At 43.5% G+C, this 21,167-nt stretch overlaps 1 protein-coding gene across 7 annotated transcripts in view; it reads left to right on the forward strand.

Annotated features, from left to right (window-relative positions):
• The window catches only part of Ildr1 (immunoglobulin like domain containing receptor 1), a 34,786-nt gene extending 15,295 nt beyond the window's left edge, over positions 1-19,491 (forward strand). Inside the window, exons 4-8 of one of the 7 annotated variants that reach the window (XM_023702263.1) lie at positions 4,976-5,095; positions 5,407-5,553; positions 11,596-11,727; positions 11,931-12,757; positions 18,897-19,491. In XM_023702263.1, the coding sequence (XP_023558031.1) occupies positions 4,976-5,095; positions 5,407-5,553; positions 11,596-11,727; positions 11,931-12,757; positions 18,897-18,911 (1,241 nt within the window). In that variant the 3' untranslated portion in view covers positions 18,912-19,491. Of the gene's footprint in view, positions 1-4,975; positions 5,096-5,406; positions 5,554-11,595; positions 11,728-11,930; positions 12,758-17,043; positions 17,252-18,896 lie in introns of those variants that run through there. The other 6 variants (XM_023702262.1, XM_023702264.1, XM_023702265.1 and 3 more) reach the window with 6 other exon arrangements.
• The last annotated feature ends 1,676 nt before the right edge of the window (positions 19,492-21,167 follow it).

The following is a 21,167-nucleotide window of genomic DNA, read 5'->3' on the forward strand; positions in this document are numbered from 1 at the left end:
CTCCAGTGTTGCGTGACTTCATGTTTTTGTTTCATTTCCTCAATAACGTGACAAAGAGAGAATAAAGAATTACAGGCGCACACAGGCGTGGGCACAGCGGTGGGGGGGGGGCTGTCGGGCGTGCTCCGCGGGCCAGGGAGGTGGGTGGTGGGCGGGCGGGGTAGAGCTGTGCAGACAAGCGGGAAGGGCTGAGAGAAGCAGGCGTGGGGGCGCCGTCGCTGGCCGTCGCAGGCCTGGATGCTGACTGCCTGCCCCGGAGGAACCCGCAGCGGCGGCGGTGGCGGCGGTGGCGGAGCTCCAGGTAGTATATCCTAAACTGAAAACAGCTTCCATGAAAACCTCACTTTTAAAAAATCATCTTCTGTTTCTAAAAGACTGAAATAGATGCTGTCGTTTTGAGGGCCGTGTGGTTATGAATGTGCTTCAGCCTCATAATGCCTGCTGCTATGGCAGGCATCCTTGAGATCTGGACAGTGCATTCACAGGTAGCTTGGGATGGCTCCATACCTGTGGGCTGCCTTTTGCCCACTGGGGTTTATATCCAGTTGGAGGTACCTCGGGAAGCTACCATTTCTTGTATCAAACAGTTCTTGAGTTAGTGACCCAAAGTTGTGATCCAGGAGAAAAATTGGATTTAAAAATTGGAGTCCTTATAGGAAAGGGGCTCCATGACTTTGATGCCTTAAAGGATCCTGAAGTGCATGAATTTCGAAGAAAAATGTGCAAATTCAGTGAGGAAAAGATTCAGTCACTTGTGGCCTCATTATGGATTGACTGGCTGAAGCAGACATACCCACCGAAGCATGATCCACCCAGCCTTGAAAACTTACAAGATAAGATTTATGGAGGAAAGTTGAGCATCCGGAACAGTATTGTGAGTAGGGCCTGCCCCATGTTGTACTTGTGGAGTGCTGCAAGGTCAGGAAGATGCATGAGCAGGAAATGATTGCCATCGAAGCGACCATTAATTGGAATTCATCTAACTTTCCTCTTCTCTTACCACTAAAGAAAATATGGATTATTAATCATATTTGGGACAATAACAAGCCTTTCCAAATTATTCTGGTTAAGGGAAATAAACTTAACACAGAAGAAACTGTAAAAGTTCATGTCAAGGCTGGTCTTTTTCATGGCGCTGAACTCCTGCGTAAAACCATCGTAAGCTCTGAGATATCAGGGGAAAAAGTGATCATATTTGGAACAAAACACTGGAATTTGATATTAATACCAAGAATGGCTCGATTGTGTTTTGCTGTTTATGCAGTTCTGGATAAAGCAAAAACAAAGAAATCAACCAAAGCTATTAATCCCTCTAAATATCAGACCATTGGAAAAGTGAATTATCCTGTAGCATGGGTGAATACCATGGTTTTTTACTTTACAGGACAGTTGAGGTCTGGAGGCATAACATTACACAGCTGATCTTCGTTTCCTGATAGACTTGAAGAAATGTTAAATCCAATGGGAACTGTTCAAATAAATCCATATACTGAAAATGCAACCGCTTTGTGTATTAAATGTCCAGAGAATAAAAAGCAACCTTGTTAATTACCCTCCCTTCGATAAGATTATTGAAAAGGCAGCTGAAATTGCAAGCAGTGAGAGTGCTAATGTATCAAGTCGAGGTGGAAAAACATTTCTTCCTGTATTGAAGGAAATCTTGGACAGGTATCCCTTGTCTCAGCTGTGTGACAATGAAATGGATCTTATTTGGACTTTGTGACAAGATTGCAGAGAGAATTTCCCAGTCATTGCCAAAATTGCTTCTGTCAATCAAGTGGAATAAACTTGAAGATGTTGCTCAGTTTTCTTCCAGTTATAACCTAGAAGAGCACATGATATAAATGTCAAAACCACAAGGAAGAAGGGACTTCTAGCAGACATGACCTGATGAGTTTCACGGTGGTCGGCAGTTAAGATTCCTCTCTAGAAGATTTGAGTTCCCCAGAACAGGGCATTTCCAAAGATGTGGCTGTATTGTACCGATCCACTTCCACTTAGAAGTATAGCACATGCCCAAGGATTCTCTGCTAGCCCGTGTCCACACCACTTCTAGTTAGCATCTGTGAGTAGAAGACTCACTATATACAAAACAAACTGGGCACTATTTCTCATGGACTGCTTACACTTGTTATGAGGAATTTAAACATATTATGACTAGTTAAGTTTTGTACAGTGATAGCCTTAAAACTTAAAAACTAAGAGTAAATTCTTTTGTTGTATGTTATTAGTGAACTTCTTCAGTGTAAATTGCCTCTCATTAGCTTAGGCCTTGTAGCTTATATTTATTCCTTGAATTTTACCCTTAAGTGTTTCTTGATCATTTAAAAAATACTGATGATACTGTATGTCATGGCTAATGGTTCTAGAATCCATATCTAATCTATTTCATGTAAATGTGTAATAGCTGGTTTTACTTACCTATAGAATATTTCAACAACAGGAGTTATTACATGTTGGTCCATATTTTTTTTTTTTATGTTGGTCCATATTAACGGGAATGAAATTTTTAGGAATCAATAAATAATTGAAATTTTTAAAAAAGAATTACAGATATGACCATTAACCAAGCAAGAACAAGCCTGTCTGGCTAAGGTCTTTAGGAATTTGAAGATGTCCTCCTGTACTTTCTGAGGCTAAGAGCAGGTACAGCCATACCTTTTGGATGTGGAGGGGTTCTGTTGCCTGAGACTGGCTATTAAATGCTTCTAGAATAGAGAAAATCTTATTTCTCTTCAGTGTTCCCACAGTGTCTGACATAATGCTGAACCTCCAAAAGGTCTTGAGTAAATATTTGTCTAATTTGTTAAACTGGAGTGCATGTTAACCATTTATTACCTTAATTAGGTATCAAAACATTTAGGACTCATAGGACTTAAATTTTCTTGGGTATGATTTACTATTTAAAATATTGGTATTCCATCCATACTGATGTAACTTCATCTTCTACAACCTTTTCTTTCAAGATCCATGGGTATTTGTATATCTTAGGCTGGTAAAGAGTCCAGGCTGTGATATTTCCTACCCAGTTTAGAAAAGGTAATAGAGCCTGATATTTAAGAGCCACCAGCTTTGAGTCAGAGAGATGGGTGTGGAGCCACCTCTACTGAGTACTATTATCTGTATGTTATTCGGCTAATTCCTTAGTCTCTTTGTGTCTTTATTTTCCTCATCTGAAATTCAGCCAAATAATCATACCCCTCTCACATTTAGGATTACGTTTGCTTATCAGTAAGCAAAATCCCCAAAATAAGCTTGACTTAAGCAATAAAGAAGTTTGTTTCACTCTCATGTGTAGAACCAGAGGCGTATACAGCCCAGACCTAAGATGGGGTTTCTGTTCCATTAAGTCCTCAAGAATCCAACTTCTGTCTTCCTGACTTAAGAATGTCATCTTTCTCTTCATCCAAGATGGCAGCTATTACATTTGCTTGCCAGATACAGTAGTCCATTTTCTGTTACTGAAGGGTTTGTCTTTATAAAGAAAGAGGCTTATTTAGCTCATAATTTTGGAAGCGAAAAGTTCAAGATTAAGGTTTGGTGAGATAGCTCAGTGTACTAAGTGCCTGCCTAGGCAAGCACAGGGACCAGGGTTCAATCCCTAGCACCACATGCAGTGCCAGCCCTGCCCCCAGGTGCACTGAGCCAGCCACTGAGTCCAGGCCTGGTGGCACACAACTATAATCCCAGCACTGTGGAGGCTGAAAACAGGAGGATCACTATGAGTCCAAGCTACATGGTGAGATCCTGTACCAAATACATAAAAATAAATGAATAATAAGTAAAAAAATAAAAAATAAAGCCCAAGATTAGACCGTATCACTGGTTCAGGCTCTAGTAAGGGGCCTTTTATGGGATCGCCGCATAGATGATAGCATCATGATAGGAGAATATTCAAGAAAGATCACATGGAAGAGTAGGAAGACATAGAGCAGGGAGGACCAGTTTTGCTTTCTTATAACAGCCCACCCTTTCAGGAATTAACTGTGGTGTCTTCCCAGGGAAATATTGTCAGTGGCCTAGCTGATTTGCTCTCAGCCTCTTCTTTAAAAGGTTGTGCCACATTTCTTCCTACATTTCCACACTGAGGCCCAAGATTCCAACACATGCACTCTTGGGAATAGGCTAAAACCTGTCTAAACCATAGCACCAGGCAACAGAGCTGGAAAGAAGATGAAAGGGCAGTGGTGTTCACAAGCTATTTTTAAGAAAGTTCCTGGGGAGCATTATATGACATTTCTTATATTTTATAGGCTAGAACCGAATCACTGGTTCGTGTAAGAAAGGATGGGAAGTATGGATTTTATTCTAGGGCCCTATTTTAGTATGTTTTGTGCTTCTATAACAAAATACCTGAGACTGGGTAATTATACTAAGTATACATGTACTGCAGTTGTTCACTGCTCTGGAGGCTGAGAAGTTTGAACTTTGTCAAGGGTCTTATTCTGTGTCTTCAGGTAGCAGAAGGAGAGAAATCAGTAAGGTACCAGATTCACCCTTTGATCATAGCACCAATCCTATCCTTCAGTATGGATCCCACATGACCAAGTCACCTTTTAAAGCTCTCACCTCTTAACACTGATACAGTGGCAATAGAATTACAATGTGAGTTCTGAAGTGAACAAATATTTAAACCATAGCAGCTGCATGTATGGCCAAATAGTCTGTGATCATAGGAGAAAGGGAAAAGATACACTAGAAGATCACTGGTAATCTCCACTTCACCAGTAGAGAGTGATCTGTCTAGAAGCCCTATGAAGTATGTAGTGGGACCCAATGAGGAGTAAGGTCTACCCTCACACTCCTGTTTAAAGAAAGAGGAAGGTCTCAGAGGAAGAAACTGAGAGCTTTCTCTCACCTACCAAGGTTCTTCTGAGGACATCAAAGGGTGATACTGAAGCCTTGAAGCTACCATGGATCAGAAACTGTGCTTTGTCCTCTGGTCCCTGGCACTTTCCCCTTCCTTCCTGTGTAGGAGCAGATCTTGTGATTAATGAAGTGATGTGGTGGGACCACGGAGTGTATTACTGCACCATTGAGGCTCCTGGGGACACGTCTGGAGACCCAGATAAGGAGGTCAAGCTCATCGTCCTGCGTAAGTGCTGTCAGCACTTTCTATGATGTTACCATAACACTTTCAAGTATAGGAACATCAACCCAAAACAAAACCAAAAGCAAGCCCATATTATTGTCATTTGTGAACCACTGAGTTTCTTTATCAAAGCTAAACAGGACTTTTTGTTTGCTTGTTTAGTTTTTTGGTTTGCTTATTTAGGTTTTTTGTTTATTTTTTTATTTTTTTATTTTTTTGCTCATCTGTTGTTCAGTGTTAGATTAAGAATGTTAGAACCAGAGACACCCCCGTATAATGTTCATCTCTGCTCAGCTTCTTTCCCTAACCCCCAGACTGGCTGACGGTGATCTTCATCATCCTGGGAGCTGTCCTCCTGCTGCTTCTGATTGGAATATGCTGGTGCCAGTGCTGCCCACAGTACTGCTGCTGCTATGTCCGCTGCCCCTGCTGCCCTACCCGCTGCTGCTGCCCCGAGGAAGGTGAAGCAGGAACAGACCAGCTGTGGGGTGGGGCGGTATTAATGTGCTCAGTACTCCAAACAGATTGGTTTATCATGTGCAAAACAAAGCCATGAGCTCTTCCAGGTTCTCCTCTGTTCAATTCCAGGACTAGCCTGTAAATGGTGCCCATAGATCTGGAAAGCCCCATGGGAGGCTGCAGTATGAGGATTTCTCCCTACTCACCTGCTAGGATGCCCAAAGCCACCTTCAGATGACTCTGCCTACTTATGGCACTCTCTCAGTGATCCTGATTTGCCTGGGCTATACCACTAAGACTAACCCTTCTTAGACATGAGATGGCCAGAGGAATAATATGAATAAGACAGTGAGAGAGAAGTCTACTTTAAAAATACTATTTGGGGTAATTTTTTTTGAGACAGGGTCTTACTTTTGATACCAGATGTGTGTCCAGATACCATCGCTATCAGATACCAACTGGGTAGCCTGTAATTTAACTCCCTGACACTATTTCCCTGGAGTTAGCAACAGATCCCATGGTACTGCCACAAGACTACTTCCCACATAAGATGACAATCCCAAGTAAGGGGTTGTTACCTGAGCTTTTGACCAACTGGCCATAAACTGATGGTGTCTAAAAATCCATCTTCAGATTACTTTAATCTCTTAAAGCAGCTTCCAGAACTTAGAAACACTTCACTTACATTTATTCACTTAATACAAAGGCTACAAATGAATACAAATGTCTACAAAGAATACAAATGAAGAGATACACGAGGCCACTTATGTGAGACAGACATGGCACTACCAAGCCTTCTCCAAAGCAAAGACCTCTAGCACCTCTAATGCTCAGCTACCCAGAAGCTCCCTGTACATAGACCTTTTGAGTTTTTATATATACTTCACTAGAAAGATGTGACTGATTAAGTCATTAGCCAGTGGTGATCAGATGAACTTTTTTTAGCCTCTCTCCCCTCCCTGTAGGTTAGGGATGGGCCTATCTGAAAGTACCCACCCTGTAATCACATGCTGGTCTTTCTTGTGGGCAGCCCCCATCCTGAAGCCACCTAGGAGGTCCCCAGCCACCAGCCATCTTGTTAGTGTGCAGAAGATACTCATCACTCTGGAGAGTCCAAGGATTTTAGAGCTATGTGTCAGGGACCATTTACAGAAGAATATGTATTTTTATTCTATTATATTTTCCTACCATTTCTTAAAGAAGACTTGAAAAGAACAGAGTAGAAAGGCATTAAAGCAGTGACTCTTAAACTGAAGCGCTACATGACCAACCTTTTTTGTGTTTTTTGGAGACAGGCTCTTGCTAAGTTGCCCTGGCTCAGTATGAACTTGCATTATTCCTACTTCAGCTTTCCCAGTGCTGGGATCACAGGCAAGCTCCACTGCACCCAGCTTGCTCTGATGTAATCTTTATTTGGATTAAAACTTGATCCTTCAAAATAGAATTATAAAAGTTTGACAAAAGAATATGTGGCAAAGGCAAAGAATTAATGAATTATTTTATAAAAATCTTTATTAGTAAATGGATGGAGTAGAATCAGTTGTTTTAAATGGAAGTTTTTGTTTCCATTTTAAATAACAATTTCCTTTTCCTGATGATATGCTACCACATTGTAGAAAATTTGCGAAATTCAGAAAAATGTGGACTAATCTGAGCAGCCACAGACAACGTCTCTTACTATTTTGGTCCACTTAAAAGGAAACTCTTAAAAGGGAAATTAAGGAATTGCCCATTATAATAGAAACAAAAACCTAATCTTTATTAGGAAGGTCAATTGTCTGAGTCTGGCTTGAGCCCTGTGCTCCAAGATTGCTGTCTTACGGGAAAAGAGAACTAACTTTTATTGGATAGCATCATGTGTGTGGCCTTTGCATACATTTCCTCACTGAATCATCACAACAACCCTAGAAGGCAGATGTCATCTCTCTCTAACAGATGAGGAGCCAGAAGGTCAGAGAAGTCTCACAGCCAGTTAAGTGGCAGTGGCAACGGCAACATAGGGTTCGGTGCACATACATGTGACTTGCAAGTGTCCATGTGTCTCACCTAGACATCACCCTAGCTTCTGTGGGTAGATGACCCTGGCATCAGCTGAGACAATGTGAACTCCTTAAAGAGGGCCAAATAGCAGAGAACTCAGTGTTGGGCCATGGAATCCCCACTGTTCAAGGCAGCAGGGGAAGAAGCCATGGGAAAATCTCTACCACTGGAATAATGATATGGGAGATGAGAAGAATTTCACAGGATTCCTTCTTAGAATCTGTAGACCCATGAGACATGAAATCCAGCAAGATTGGAGACAAAGCTAGCACAGGGGACAAATACATTCAGTCAGTGAGCTGACAAACAGGTTCTGGGGAGAGTGTTTTTTTTTTTTTCTGAGGTGGTTGGAGTTCATTTAAAAGAACTGGTAATGCCACAAAGAGCTCTAGACTTGAGATGCTGAGGTCACTTTCAAAGTGAGTCACTGTTCTGAGAAGTTTGGTAACAAGAGAAATTACATCAAGGGTCAGGAAAAGCATTATGATTGGAGGGGGAAGGTTTCTTTTGTTGTTGTTAATGGTTCTTTTAGACCAAGGTAGCCCTCAATGTACATGTCAGCAAAGAATCAAGGCTAATAGCATGAGAAGAAAATGAAGACTTAAGAAGAGAGGTAGTCATTGATGTGTGATGGCATCAGGCCTGCTAAGAAAGAACTGGCCCAAGGAAGGGAAGAGGAGGGAGGGAGGGGGGTCTGACCTCTGGAGACAGAAAGGAAGTTGTTAAATGTAAAGGATGATTCAGGTAGAAGGGAGGCACCTCATAGGAGCCTGTCTCAATTTCAACAAATCAGAGTACTAGGGAGCTTTGAGGAGGAGGCCAGTGATACTGCAGCTTCTCTAACCACAGCCCAACTCTTCAGCCTACTCCTACTTTCCCACGAGTTATCACAGGTTTGGGAGGGACAACAGGGAAAGTGACACCAAATTTTAGTAGCCGTTGATAATCCATATAGTCCTGGTAAACGATCTTCAGTAGGATTTGCAGATGGCACTTTTAGAAGTTAAGTCTCACTTTTTCCATGAGAACTAGAGAAGTAGCTTTCACCCCTAGAGGTGAGTTACTGGCCCACTGTCCCAGAGAACCTGGAGACACACTTCATGTGAGCCAGACCACCCTGAGAATGACACCTTCCTCCACAGCCCCCACAGCTGAGGGAAGAGGGGCCCAGAGACACTTGTCCACAATTATACTACATCTTTGTGGTGTGGGCTAGACTTACATGTCTTGACTCCCTGTGCAGGGCTGGTTCCTTGCCCCTAACAGAGACATCATCAGCTGAAAGTTCAGAGGGAGGGAAAGACCTGAGATTTCAGCAGTGTTTAACTAGTACTGGCGAGGAGGGAATGTATATTCAACAGACTAATCAACCAGGGAATGCCCTACAGGGAAGAGGGCTGCTTGGGTGTCTGAATGGAGCCAACACACACCTAGTGGTGGTTCCCTACAGCTAAAAGCCAAGAGCTTAAAGAGACACAGGTTTCCAGGAAGCTCCTGAGGATGTTGCTAAATGACTGACCAATGAAGTCAGGGGTGATAGTTTGGAAAAAACAGAATGGCCACAAGTTAAAAGAGGGGAAAGGACAGGGTTTTTTTGTTAAGGGAAAGGAAAGTTTGCAGTCTGAAGGACACCAGGTCTATGTGTTTGTGGACACAGAGGATTGCAGATGTGAGGGAGAAGAGGTGTGGTTCTGGATTAAGGTGAGGTGTCAAGTGTCATTTCTGCCATAAAAAGGTTGTCTTAAAGAATATGCCTGAGTTTTCCCTCAGAGATAGAAATTAATATGCCTTTGGTGGTTTAGTCTCTAAATGCATGTGTTTGAGATCCAGTTTTATTATAATAATGAGAATCACTGTGAGTTCTATTAGGCATTTCATGTATATTACCTCTTAATCTCAACAAGCTTGTGAATTTTTTCTTTAGTGTACAGATTAGAAGAGTGGGCTGAGGCTCTGTAAACTCACTAAAATCCACATGGCCAGTGCATGCCAGTGTGTAAACTGAAGTCCATCTTATTCTTAAAGCCTGTATTTAATGGCGCATATCTCAAATATTAGGAGCTCTAGCAAGCTCTAGGTTGCCTCCAGATATTGAATCGGAGACTTGGTTTAAAAATGCATATTTTCTTGCCTTATGTCAGAGTAACTGAGGGAAAGTGTCCAGAATGGGGACCCAAGGACTTGGCTATTTGGTACCAGGTGGAAGAAGCCAAGGTTTAATGAAAGAAGTAGCAGACAGCAGGGTTCTTCTCAGTGGAATTGGATGTCTCTGGTCTTGGGGACAGAGACTAGCCTGAGGTATGTCTTGAAAGGTGTGGGGCTGAGTTTGACAGAAATAAACCAAGGAGGTTCTGCTGGCAAAGGATTTTTCGTGGGTTTGTTATTGTTCTGATTTGTTTTTTGGCCTCATCACAGGAAATAAAGAAGTCTGCAGAGTCGTGGTGTGACAGAAAGAGACAGATACAGGTTTATACCCTGGCTCTGCCAATCACTGGAGGACCATGGGCTAGAAAGGCAACCTCGTTGGGCCCAACTTTCGCAGCTGATCCCCACATTCAGAGATTTCTTAGATTAGTTAGCTGATGACTGTATGTATTGAGCAGTTTAATGTGTGTCCATGGTGGCCAGTAGAGGGAGCTCGGGAGAAGTATCCATTAGGGAGAGCAAAGTGCTGAGTAGGATTTGTCTTCTGGGAGGCCAAGTGCTGTCAGTTGGCATGTAGGGGTGGCAGCTGGCTAAGTTGTCGTAAGTTTGCATCTGATTTCCTCCCAACTCGGCTGTGGTTCACCTTCAGGGCTGGAGCTCGGATACTTCTGGGGGCTCTGCTGCAACCACTTCCTGTTGTGCTAGAAGTTGTTTCACAGTGGAGCTACCAATGACCCCTTAGATGGCCCCTTGGCCACTACTAGCCTTAGCAAACCTCCACTACATAGCTAGACTGCCTACCTTCTGACTCCTATGCTGTGTCAGGGCACCTCAGACAGCACCTGCTGCTTTAGGGGAGTCCACAGGACCTGACAACCTAGGCAGGAGGGTGGGAGAGCATCAGGCTGTCGCTCAGAGCACAAGCACGATGTGCAAGCACATCTCCTCCATGCGTGAATAGGCAGCAACCTTGGGAGCCATGCGGCACAACTGCCTCAAAATAGAAATTCATGACCAAAAACAAATGTGTTTATTTTTAATTTGTGTGCATTATAGCTTGTGTGCTTTAGAACAGCTACACCTAGGAGAGTGGACTGAGGCTTCATTGCTCCTTTGCTCCTTGCTTCTTTGCCTCTGGTGCTCCTTTTTGCATTGTTTTCTTTGCCCTGAAAGGGGTGGTATTTCCCTTTCTGTTTCCCTGCATTTCCCATCCCTTAAAGATTCCCCTTATCTAGAGGAAACCCCAATGCTTACTAAGGTGAAGAGTGGACAGGGTCTCCTGGGCCCCACTTCAGCATCTCCCACAGGTTCTTACCCACCAGTGCTGGGGCTCCAGCCAGAAATGCTCTACAGACTCGTGTGCTTCCCTGTTCCTTCCACTGTGAGCAGACAGCCCTGAGCTACCTGGCAGACTCATGCATCCCCAGCCCCTCACTCACACTTCCTTTAAACCCTTTGCACTTGTACCTTCTATTTCTGACTTTTGGGTTCTGAATTTGCTGGCGCGTGGTGTGAGATTTCATTGATTTCTAGTACCCATGTTATCTACCGCACACTTTAGGTGTGCTTGGGAGTAGGCAGGTAGGATGAGGAAATGGTTTTGAGGCTGGGAAATTACATTTGAAGAGTGTGCATTTCTAGAGGATGGGAATTGCAACCTCATCCAAAGAAGTTAATGCCCAGCTCCTTGCCAGAGATCAAGTTGGTTCGTTACCCCCTTAATGTTTGCTGTCATGCCAGCTGAGGAGTGGACTTGGAGGAGAGCAGCTGGCTTCATGACATGAATGTTAGGACAGACAAGAAGAGGAAGGTGCAGCTTGCCTGGCTGAGGGTCTGCATTTCTCCTTCTTCCCCTGCAGCCCTGGCCCGCCACCGCTACATGAAGCAGGCTCGGGCCATAGGTCCTCAGATGATGGAAAAACCTCTGTTCTGGGGTTCGGACAGGAGCTCCCAGGTCTCATCTTATGCAATGAACCCGCTGCTGCAGCGAGGTAAACCTTGCCAGAGCCTTGGGCAGGGGAGGGCAGAGGGCAAGGGTAGGAGCCTGGGCTTCATCAGGCCTCTGGGGGTCCCTTTATGATTGAAGATGGGAGGGAGTGGAGTCAGGTAAATAATGTGATATTGTGATGTCCTGAATCTGAGGAGCATGGTTTGAGTCAGGAGTTTGGCATGTTCTGTCTTTATTTCCATTCAGATTTGTCCTTAAGATCCAGCCTCCCTCAGATGCCAATGACTCAAACCGCCACTCACCCTGCCATCGCCAATGGTGTCCTGGAGTACTTGGAGAAGGAACTGCGGAACTTCAACCCAGCGCAGCCTCTGCCTCCCGACTTCAAAGCCAGATCTGGCCACCCCTGCAGCGTGCTGTCCTCCCTGGGCTCTGAGGTTGTAGAACGCAGAGTCATCCGCCTGCCTCCACTGGTCAGAGACCTGCCGCCCTTGAGAAGGACCAGTGACACATCACACCAGCAGTGGCCTAACTCTGTTCCTTCCAGATCCTGGGATCTGAGGGAGGGAAGAAGGCAGTGTCATTACTCAGATTTCCACCAGGAGCTCCAGGACCCAGGGTCAAGATTCTGGGCATCTGGGAGAAGGGAGCTGGACCACCCAGGGAGGGGAAGGCACTACTACTCCAGGCGGCATGGGTCACCTGCAGCTTGGTCAGACCCGGACAGCCTCAGCGATGGTCCCTCATCCAGTGAAGCACATTGGCGGCCCACTCATTATCTTCCCAGGAGCCACCACAGGGAGAGACCCCACAGGGCCAGCCCGGAGGAGGACCGCCGGAGGGTGAGGAGACGCCGGCCCCGCAGCTACTCGCCTCCCATGCCCTCTGGCCTCAGTTCCTGGAGCTCTGATGAGGAGGAGAAGGAGGCACTGCCCAGAGACAGGGGCTCCCGAAGATACCATGGCCATTCCCGTTCCCCAAACTGGCCTGAGGAGAAGCCACCCAGCTACCGATCACTGGATGTCACTCCAGGCAAGAATGGCAGGAAAAATGGGAATGTGGAGAGGCGCTCGGTGAGCCTGGGGTGTCCGGGTGAGGGTCGGGCGTGGGTAGAGAGGATCCTTCAGCCAGGCCTGGGCACAAGGGACACAGGCTACCTCATGGGGCCTCCAAGAAGAGTGCCTCTTCCCTGCTTGACACAAACTTCCCTGTAGGCTTCCTTGTAACATGAGGCTCCACCTCCTGTTAAGGCTGAAGGAATCTAGGCAGTGCCAAAGCTTAGCTCCCAAAGGGCCTTCTCAGAGTCAGTGGCAGTCCAGCACTCCTTGTACCCTACAGGCAGGTTAGCAAGGGAAGCTGTTTCACAGATAAGGAAATAAGGCTCCAGGCTCCGAATGATTAAACACCTTGTGAGTAGAGGAGCAGAGACTTGAACACAGGCCTTTGTGCCTTGCACCTTACCTCCTGTCACAGCTGCCTCGCTTTTCTTAGCAAGCCTATTTCCATACCTCAGATTAGAACAGGCAGCCGGCCTGGGGACACTCAAGTGAGTATGCAAAACTTTGGTGTGTCTGAGGATGAGGCCCTCTTTATACCTCCTTGGGAAGAATCATTGATAAATAAACAAATCTTGGTACCCAAAATACGGGTCCAAACTTTAGGGACCTATGAACAGACAAGGTACTGATCATAGCTTCCCAACCAAAAGGGGAGCAGTGTGGGACACAGGCCTTTGGGACCTCTGGAAAATAGACATTTCTTCTGTTTTTAAACATGTGGCTTTAAAAAATCATTTTATAATGAATACATCCAAATGACAATGTCAAAGGAACTTTGTGAAGGAACAACTGCCACGGTTACTCAAAAGCAGTAGTGAACAACTAGGTGCCAACTTACAAACTACTATATCCCCAAAATAATTTCTTCTCTATTTGACCAAAATCTTTTTCTCTATGGCTTCTGCTGAGATAGACAGACCAAACCATAATGGGGCCTGAGGGAATAACATCCCAGACTGGAAGGACAGTGTAAAAACTGTAGTCTGTCATGGGCTTTGAAGGATATGCTTCTCAGTCAGAAGTGTTCAGCTGCAATGTTTGAAAAATTCTCACGCACATTGTGTGTGTGTGTGTGTGTGTGTGTGTGTATGAGATGTGTGTAAAGGAGCAAGCCCCTGAGTGGAAGCACAGGCAGCACTTTCTAGAGCAGGCCTTGGAGAGAACAGATGTGTGAGGAAGGCAGGGAACACCAGCAGGCATTTCTGAAATAATCAGAGCTTCGTGGTACATCCTCACAGGTGCCCCATGAGAGGCAAAGACCAGCAGTAGTGCAGTGCCCCTGCTAAGGGCACCGGGCTGTGGATAGCTAATGCATCATTGTGTTTAATTCCTGTACCAGCCTTGTAATCTAAGTCCACATGAGACTGCAATTTTTCTGATAATCACCCACAGCTCTGAGGTCCCTGTGTGTCAAAGGAAGCAAAAGAGAGAACTGCTCGCCCCATTCGCATGTGATGCAGCTTAGTCTTCAGTGTTTCCATTTAAAAAAATTAAGTTCCGAGTTGCACTTGTTTAAAAATTATCATAAATGCTTGGCATTCTGCACACTTTTGTGTAGCACATGAAAGAATGGCTAAAGTGTTACTCAGAATATGTACAAAACATGGACAAAAGACTCTTACAAAGAAGGAACAAACGAATGGTGTTGCGATGGATTCTTTTTTTTTTTTTTTTTTGTGGAACTGGGGATTGAACTCAGGTCCTTGCGCTTGCCAGGGAAGTGCTTATTCCACTGAGCCATCTGGATGTGCCACATTTCACTGCCATTTGTATAACAGTGCTCTAATTTTGTGGAGTTAAAAAAAAAAAAAAGTAAAGTAAATCCTGAAAAATCCCAAATTAGTCAAGGCTGGGAGAACTCAAACTATATTTACTTTACTCATATAGTGACTAAATATGTCTCTTCATTTTAGCAGGAAAAAAAGCAAATTTAAAGTTTTTGGCCCCAGATTGAAACCTTACTTTTTCCTAAATTGAAATTTTCTAATCTTTATTTTAAGTTAAACTACATAGCTTCTTGAAGGGAAGGGCTGGGGTAAGTCATTTCCAAATCCTGTTTCATGAAATCCTCACAACAAACATGCAGGACTCAGAGAGGTTTAGCAATAGGCTCAGAACCACACAGCAACAAAAAGTAAAGTCTAAGTTTGAAAATAGACTTCTGAATCCCACTCTGTCCCCCTTATAATACTCATGGTCCCTTTTTCAAAAAGGAGAGAAGTAACATTAGGCCCAATAGTATTTAGTAAAGGATCTCAGACTCATAGCGATTCTCCCGTTTTCCACCGCCCCAGCACTGGGATTACAGACCTGTAGTATAGTACCTTATTTCTTCCCACTTTTCTGAAAGTATCACAGCCTCCTTTATCATCACGATGAATGCAACAATAATTCTACCAAAAGTAAGCCAAAATTTCAGTGGTACAGTCGCTCGTGAGATGCGAAGACTTGGCCCGAGATCATCTGGAGAAGCCCCATGGTTTAAGCTTGTGCCCCAGAGACCTTTGTTTAGCACTTGATCACATTCACCCTTCCAGCCTAATCTGACAGTGACCGGAGGCCCAGGCCCAAGGCTTGACTTGACAGGTTGGTTAGTTTGAAGGAGAGTGTTTTCTTTCTAACTTGAATCCTGAGTGCCTTCAAGGAGGCAAAAGTCTCCGTGTGAAAGCCTTCCCCACCCTGGCTCGCACGGGCGGACTGCCCTGCCTGTGACGTCATCAGAGCTTCTGCGCTCCTACAATCGAGTGGCAGCCAGCCGCTAGGTGGTGGGCTTTGATCGCTTATCTCTTGAAGGTCTGTTTATTCCTTGCGTTAATAACACGCACCACTATTTCCTGGGAAATCAAGCTTTATTAGTTACAGCTTTATCATACTTTCTTACAAAATGTTTATCACAAATACTGCGTTAGGTATTCAGAGAGATGGGGATTATATGTAATATGTTTTAGCTTGCAGGAATACCTCTCTTTCAAGAATAATGTTTGACAAATAGCTACAGACAAGAACTCTGGGGCACACAATCTCGTTGGAGGCCAAAATAGGGCAGAACTGTCATCTGTATCATGCCAAGGAGAAAGCCAAAGTTATGTTGAGGGATCTTCCACTTGATCCAGACTCCAGCTGTCTCACTTCACACAGCCAAACAAGTTAAGAAATACAAGAGGCAAAAACTTCAAGTTTTTAACTTCAGTGGTTACAGACCTAATGTCCCCTCTGTTCCTGGCCTCTTTGCAACTCCGGGAAGTTTCTTTTAACCTACTTCACTCTTTCCTTGTGTGACAGAGGAAACATGCATCACAGAGTAACTTGATAGAAAAAAAATCTCACTTTTACGATAAGTTTAAAGTATTTTAAAAATAAAAATGGGAATATATATGCCTTTGGAATAGTATATTATGGACACATGCCTATCTTCCTATTTCAGATAAGACGAGGGTGGTCATATTCATGGATTGGAAGTATATAAAATTTTTTATAAGTTTTAATTTTACCCGAGTATCACAAAAATTTTTAATTTTTTACTAGTACATGTTTGCAGCACATAGTGGTTATATTCATCAGGGAAGCTGATACAGATGCAAAACACATCTTAATTAGTTTACATCTCTTCCCCTTGGGTGCATCCAGCTCTTGGTCCCCTTCCCACTTGTGAGGATCTGTTTTCCTGTTCCCTACTACTGATCTTTAATTTGCTCATTACATTCCTTGCACTTTAGGTTATGAGATGATCTCCAACGACACATAATTAGATACATAAACTTGAGAAATGTATACCTCACTGTTTATTGAAGAAGTAGGAAAAGCCCAAAGACCAAATGATTAACTTTTGAAGAAAAGCCACTGAGTTTGTTAAGAAGAGGTAATTAGTCATCTCTATAAATAACTTTAGAGAAATACTGAGATACAAAGCCAAATGTTGTAGAAAATGGCTGCAGAAAATGATTCAGCAGAGCATGAACAGGAAAGAGTCATGTTTGCTATTGAATGATAAGGAGATGGACTAATGACTAGAATAAGGGACCTTTTTTACTGTCCATAAGAGACTAGAAATGTAAAAAAAAAAAATGCATTGATTAAAACTAAGAAGTTTTCAGAAATTTAATCTATTTGAGGGATGCTGCCAAGGGAGAAAACTAAGCCTAGGTGTTGAGACTGGTTCCAAAAAGAGGTGAAATGTTTTTAAGCTCATGTCTGCCATCCCAGAATCCACTGCTCACCTAGGAATGTACTTCATGCTTTGTGTATTATGTGCACACATGATAGATTTTGGCTGACTGGACTTTTCTGTTTTCATTCCTCAGGAGAGAGAGAGCTCCCATAGTGGAAGGAGTGTAGTCATTTAGTCGTCGGGCACAGCACTACTTCTATGGCTGCTTCTTGCTTCCTGTGTCATCAGCATCATCTAGATTTCCAATTGACTTGAGAGAGACACTTCAAGTCTACCTGAGAATTTTGGCTTCGATTTCAAAAATTAAATAGAAGAATTTTTTTGTCAAATAGAAGAATTTTTAAAACAAGATCAATAATTAGTGACTAACCTTAGCCTTGAGTAATGCTCTCTGAATATCCATATAGTCCCTCAGGTATAATGGAGTCTAACTGGGCTGTGATAGGTCACAGCAGTTGGGACCATGGACATTCTCAAAATAGAACTCAGGAATTGTAATGGTAGGCTTTCCCTCACTGGAACAAAATGCCTTGCATATACAATTTAAGAAGACTTATTTCGGGTCATGGTTTCTGAGATTTCAGTCCATGGTCAGCTGGGTCCAAGGCAGAAATGTCCTGGTGGAAGAGCACAGTGGAGGAAAGCTGCCTACCTCATGGCAAGCAGGAAGCAAGGAGAGAAAGCAGAGCCAGAGAGGGAAGAGGTGGAACACAAGAGTATATCCTTCTGTGGAATGCCTCCAGGGAGCCTCCTAGTCTGACCAGGCCTTGGCTTCTCATAGCATAATTCAGTTTTGGACTCATCAGTGGGTTAGCTTCATGAGTTTAGAGTCTCTTATCATCTTCCAAAAGCTGCACCTCTGAATACATGAGTGTTTGGGGGGACATTCTTGTGCAGACCACAGCAGTAAACTTTAAGAAGTCAAACATTTCAGGAAGAAGAAAATTATGAAGTATTAGGGAAACTCATATGGAAACTGGTCCATCTCCATTCAGAGTTTTTTTGTTGTTGTTGTTTTGTTTTTGCAGTACCGGGGATTGAACTCAGGACCCTGCGCTTGCTAGGCAAGTGCTTATTCTACTGAGCTATCTCCCTGGCCTCAGAGGTCTTTATATGTGAGGAAATCTACTCCCATCCCTAGTCCTGAGACTTGAATTTTCAGTCTGAGATGGCATGAAAATTCTATAGATATGTACCCTATAATAGGCTGTTTATTATAAGAGAAGGAGGGAAGTATTTTTGCACTAGTCATTCCTGTATCTTATTTTCTGTTTGCTCATTCTCCACTACACCTAATTTATATTTTCGTATGCATTATATATCCATTAAAATCATTTTATGTGCTTTTTGGGAATAATACGGTGTAAGTAAATAAGAAAAAAAATAAATGTACTGGGATGAAGATACTGCCCCCAAAAATACATGATTTCTACTTTGGTTCACTTGATTGGTTTAGACCTTCTTCTCCACTGAAGCTCAGAGAAGAAGCAGGCCAACCTAAGCAGTTCTGAGACTATTCCTGACCTTTCAGGCTTGAGATTTCCCAAGCAAAAACATTCAGGCAGGTATTGCTCCTCAGAGTCCCAAGAGAAAAGGACTGTGCCTTCCCTCTAAAGATTCTTAAAGCTCCCCCCATTTTCTATTTTTATGCTTGATGTAAAGCCCTTCTCTGAGCAGATGGAAAGGAGATGGGCCAAGCAGAGGTGTAAGTATGTGTGTGCCTTAGTATCTATATGTGCATGGCCTTGCACTTAATTTAGAAACTGCTCTATGAACAAATTCATCTTTCCCCTAGTTTCATGACTACATGTGGAGAAAATAAAGGAAGCTTCCAAGATAGCTTTAGGACAAAAGCTCTCCATTCTACTTCTACATAAAGTTAAGACTGTTAGAATTCATGGAATATTTGTGTATGACTGGAGAAAGCCTCACCTGGTATCATGCCATTCTTACTGAAAACCCAGATATCTCTCTTCACTTTTGCAGCGTTTTAAGGCCTGAAACAATCCTTCCAACCAACCAACAGATAGAACATGAGTGTGAACACATTATTGGTCAAAATTATGCCAACTGCCCCAATCTGAGGTCTAACTCATGGTGCACTGATAATAGCAGTTTCATAAAGGATGGCATTGGGGGAGCAGGCTATGCCACAGACAGCTCCACCCAGGTCACTGAAGCAAGAAGACTAACCCAGGACCTCTGCCTAAAAGACAGAACCTGATGCCCTCATCCAGGCTCTCCTACTTACCTGGGGGAAGAAGATCGATATGTCCTGTTGGCCTACATGCACATGCAGCCATCTGGAAAGAAAGAGGGCTTTTGCTAGCCACAAGTCTCCAATAAAACATGGACCAGTAATCCTCAACCTCCTTAAAAAAGTAATTCTCCCAAGTGAGGTAGAAGTTGTCCACTGTGAAGGACATCAAGCCTCCATGGACTCTATATCTCAAGTAAATTTGTAAAAATGATTCCACTGCCAAACAGCCTGCTTGTCAATATAATTCTGACCCATCAACAACTCCACCTATAGTCTCATTCCAAGATCCTGACTTAGAACCAGGATATCCTATAGAAGAGCTTTAAATGATTTGTACTGAGAAAGAAACTCAAAGGTCCAATGATGTTATGTAGGACTCTTAACTGTTCTTGCCATAGTGAGTACAGTGGAAAGTTATTAAGTCCCTACATGATGCCCTGCACCTAGGTTGAGATGCCACCATCACTATGTCACACAGGCTCTTTGTAGAGCCTGAAGTCCATAATGTTATAGCCCAGGTCTGTATGGCATGTCCTGCCTGTGCTCTCCATAACCCACAGACTCATCTTCTCCATTGTCTGAACAAGGGCAAAGATGTGGATCCCCCTTGGAAAAGACTGGCAAATAAATTTCACCCATATGCCTGTGAGTAAGGGACCTACACACCTCCTGGTATGTATGGACACCTTTACTGGGTGGATAGAGGCCTTTCCTGCCAGGTCAAAACAGGCTCCTGAGGTGGTAAAAGTCCTTCTTAAAGAACTAATCCCTACATCTTGACTGCCTAGATCTATCCAGAGTGATAGTGGACCCTCCTTCAAATCTCACATCACACAGGGAGTTGCCACATCCCTGGGAATTAAGTATCACCTCCACACAACTCGGAGACCCCAATCACCAGGAAAGGTTGAAAGCCCCAAGTCCAAACTTAATGTCAGCTCATTTGAGGTACTTTGTGGGAGGCCTCTTCTGATATCTGTATTGGTTATTTTTGTGTTGCTACTGAAACAAAATACCCAACACCCAAGTTAAGGAGGGAAATGTTTATTTAGCTTACAATTTGGGGAAGTTTCAGTCCATAATTAGCTGGCTCCAACACAGAGTGGAAAAAGGGCAATAGTTCATGGAGGGTGGAAGACAGCAAAAGCAGCAAGAGCAAAAAGTGAGGAGCAAGAGCAAGCTTCTTTCCCTCTTTTATATTGTATACAAGTTTCCTGCCCCAGGGTAGCTTTAGCACTCACACCCGTAATCCCAGTATTGAACCAGGAATCAATCAGAAATCCATACCATGAATGCATGAGGCTAGGTTGAGTCCTGAAGGACACATCTAGACACAAACCATAGCATTCTGCCCTGGCACATCAAGGACACATGTAAAACTCTTTATGCAAAAGGCATTTTAATCTTTATGCAAAAGGCATCTTTAATCTCTTAGAATTGCTAAAGTCCTAAAATTTCAGCATTGCTAAAAAGTCCAAGTCCCAAGTCTCTTCCAAGATCTAGGGCAAAGTCTTATCTATGAGTCACTGTACAAATGAAAAACTACACACTTCAAACATTCAGTGGCACAAGATAAACATTACTGCTTCAAAAGTTACAAACAGGGACAAAAGCCAGCAAAAATCCAGCCGGGCAAACATTAAGTCCTGTAGTTTCACATGCAACATCAACATCAGAGGCAATCTGTGGCAAACCGTGAGCTTGATGTGGCTCTGCCTCTATGGCACTTCTGGTGGTTGTAGCTCGTATGCCCTCTCTCTTGTACTCTGCTCAATCATTGCAGTTTTCCTCAGACAATGCATGTGCCTTTCCTCTTCAAGTTTCTGGTATTTCCTCTGAACCTTTGACTTCACCTTCATAGCTTTACCTATTGCTCTCTCAGGAGCACACTTCATGGCCTCCCAGGACTTCTGAAATCTGAGTGGAAGCCCCTTTTTTTTTTTTTTTTTTTTTTTTTTTTTATACCTAAAATCAGTACCCAGGTTGATGCTAAGATC

This window comes from Octodon degus, unplaced genomic scaffold, assembly GCF_000260255.1.
Source record: "Octodon degus isolate 3935 unplaced genomic scaffold, OctDeg1.0 scaffold00147, whole genome shotgun sequence".
NCBI lineage: Eukaryota > Metazoa > Chordata > Mammalia > Rodentia > Octodontidae > Octodon > Octodon degus.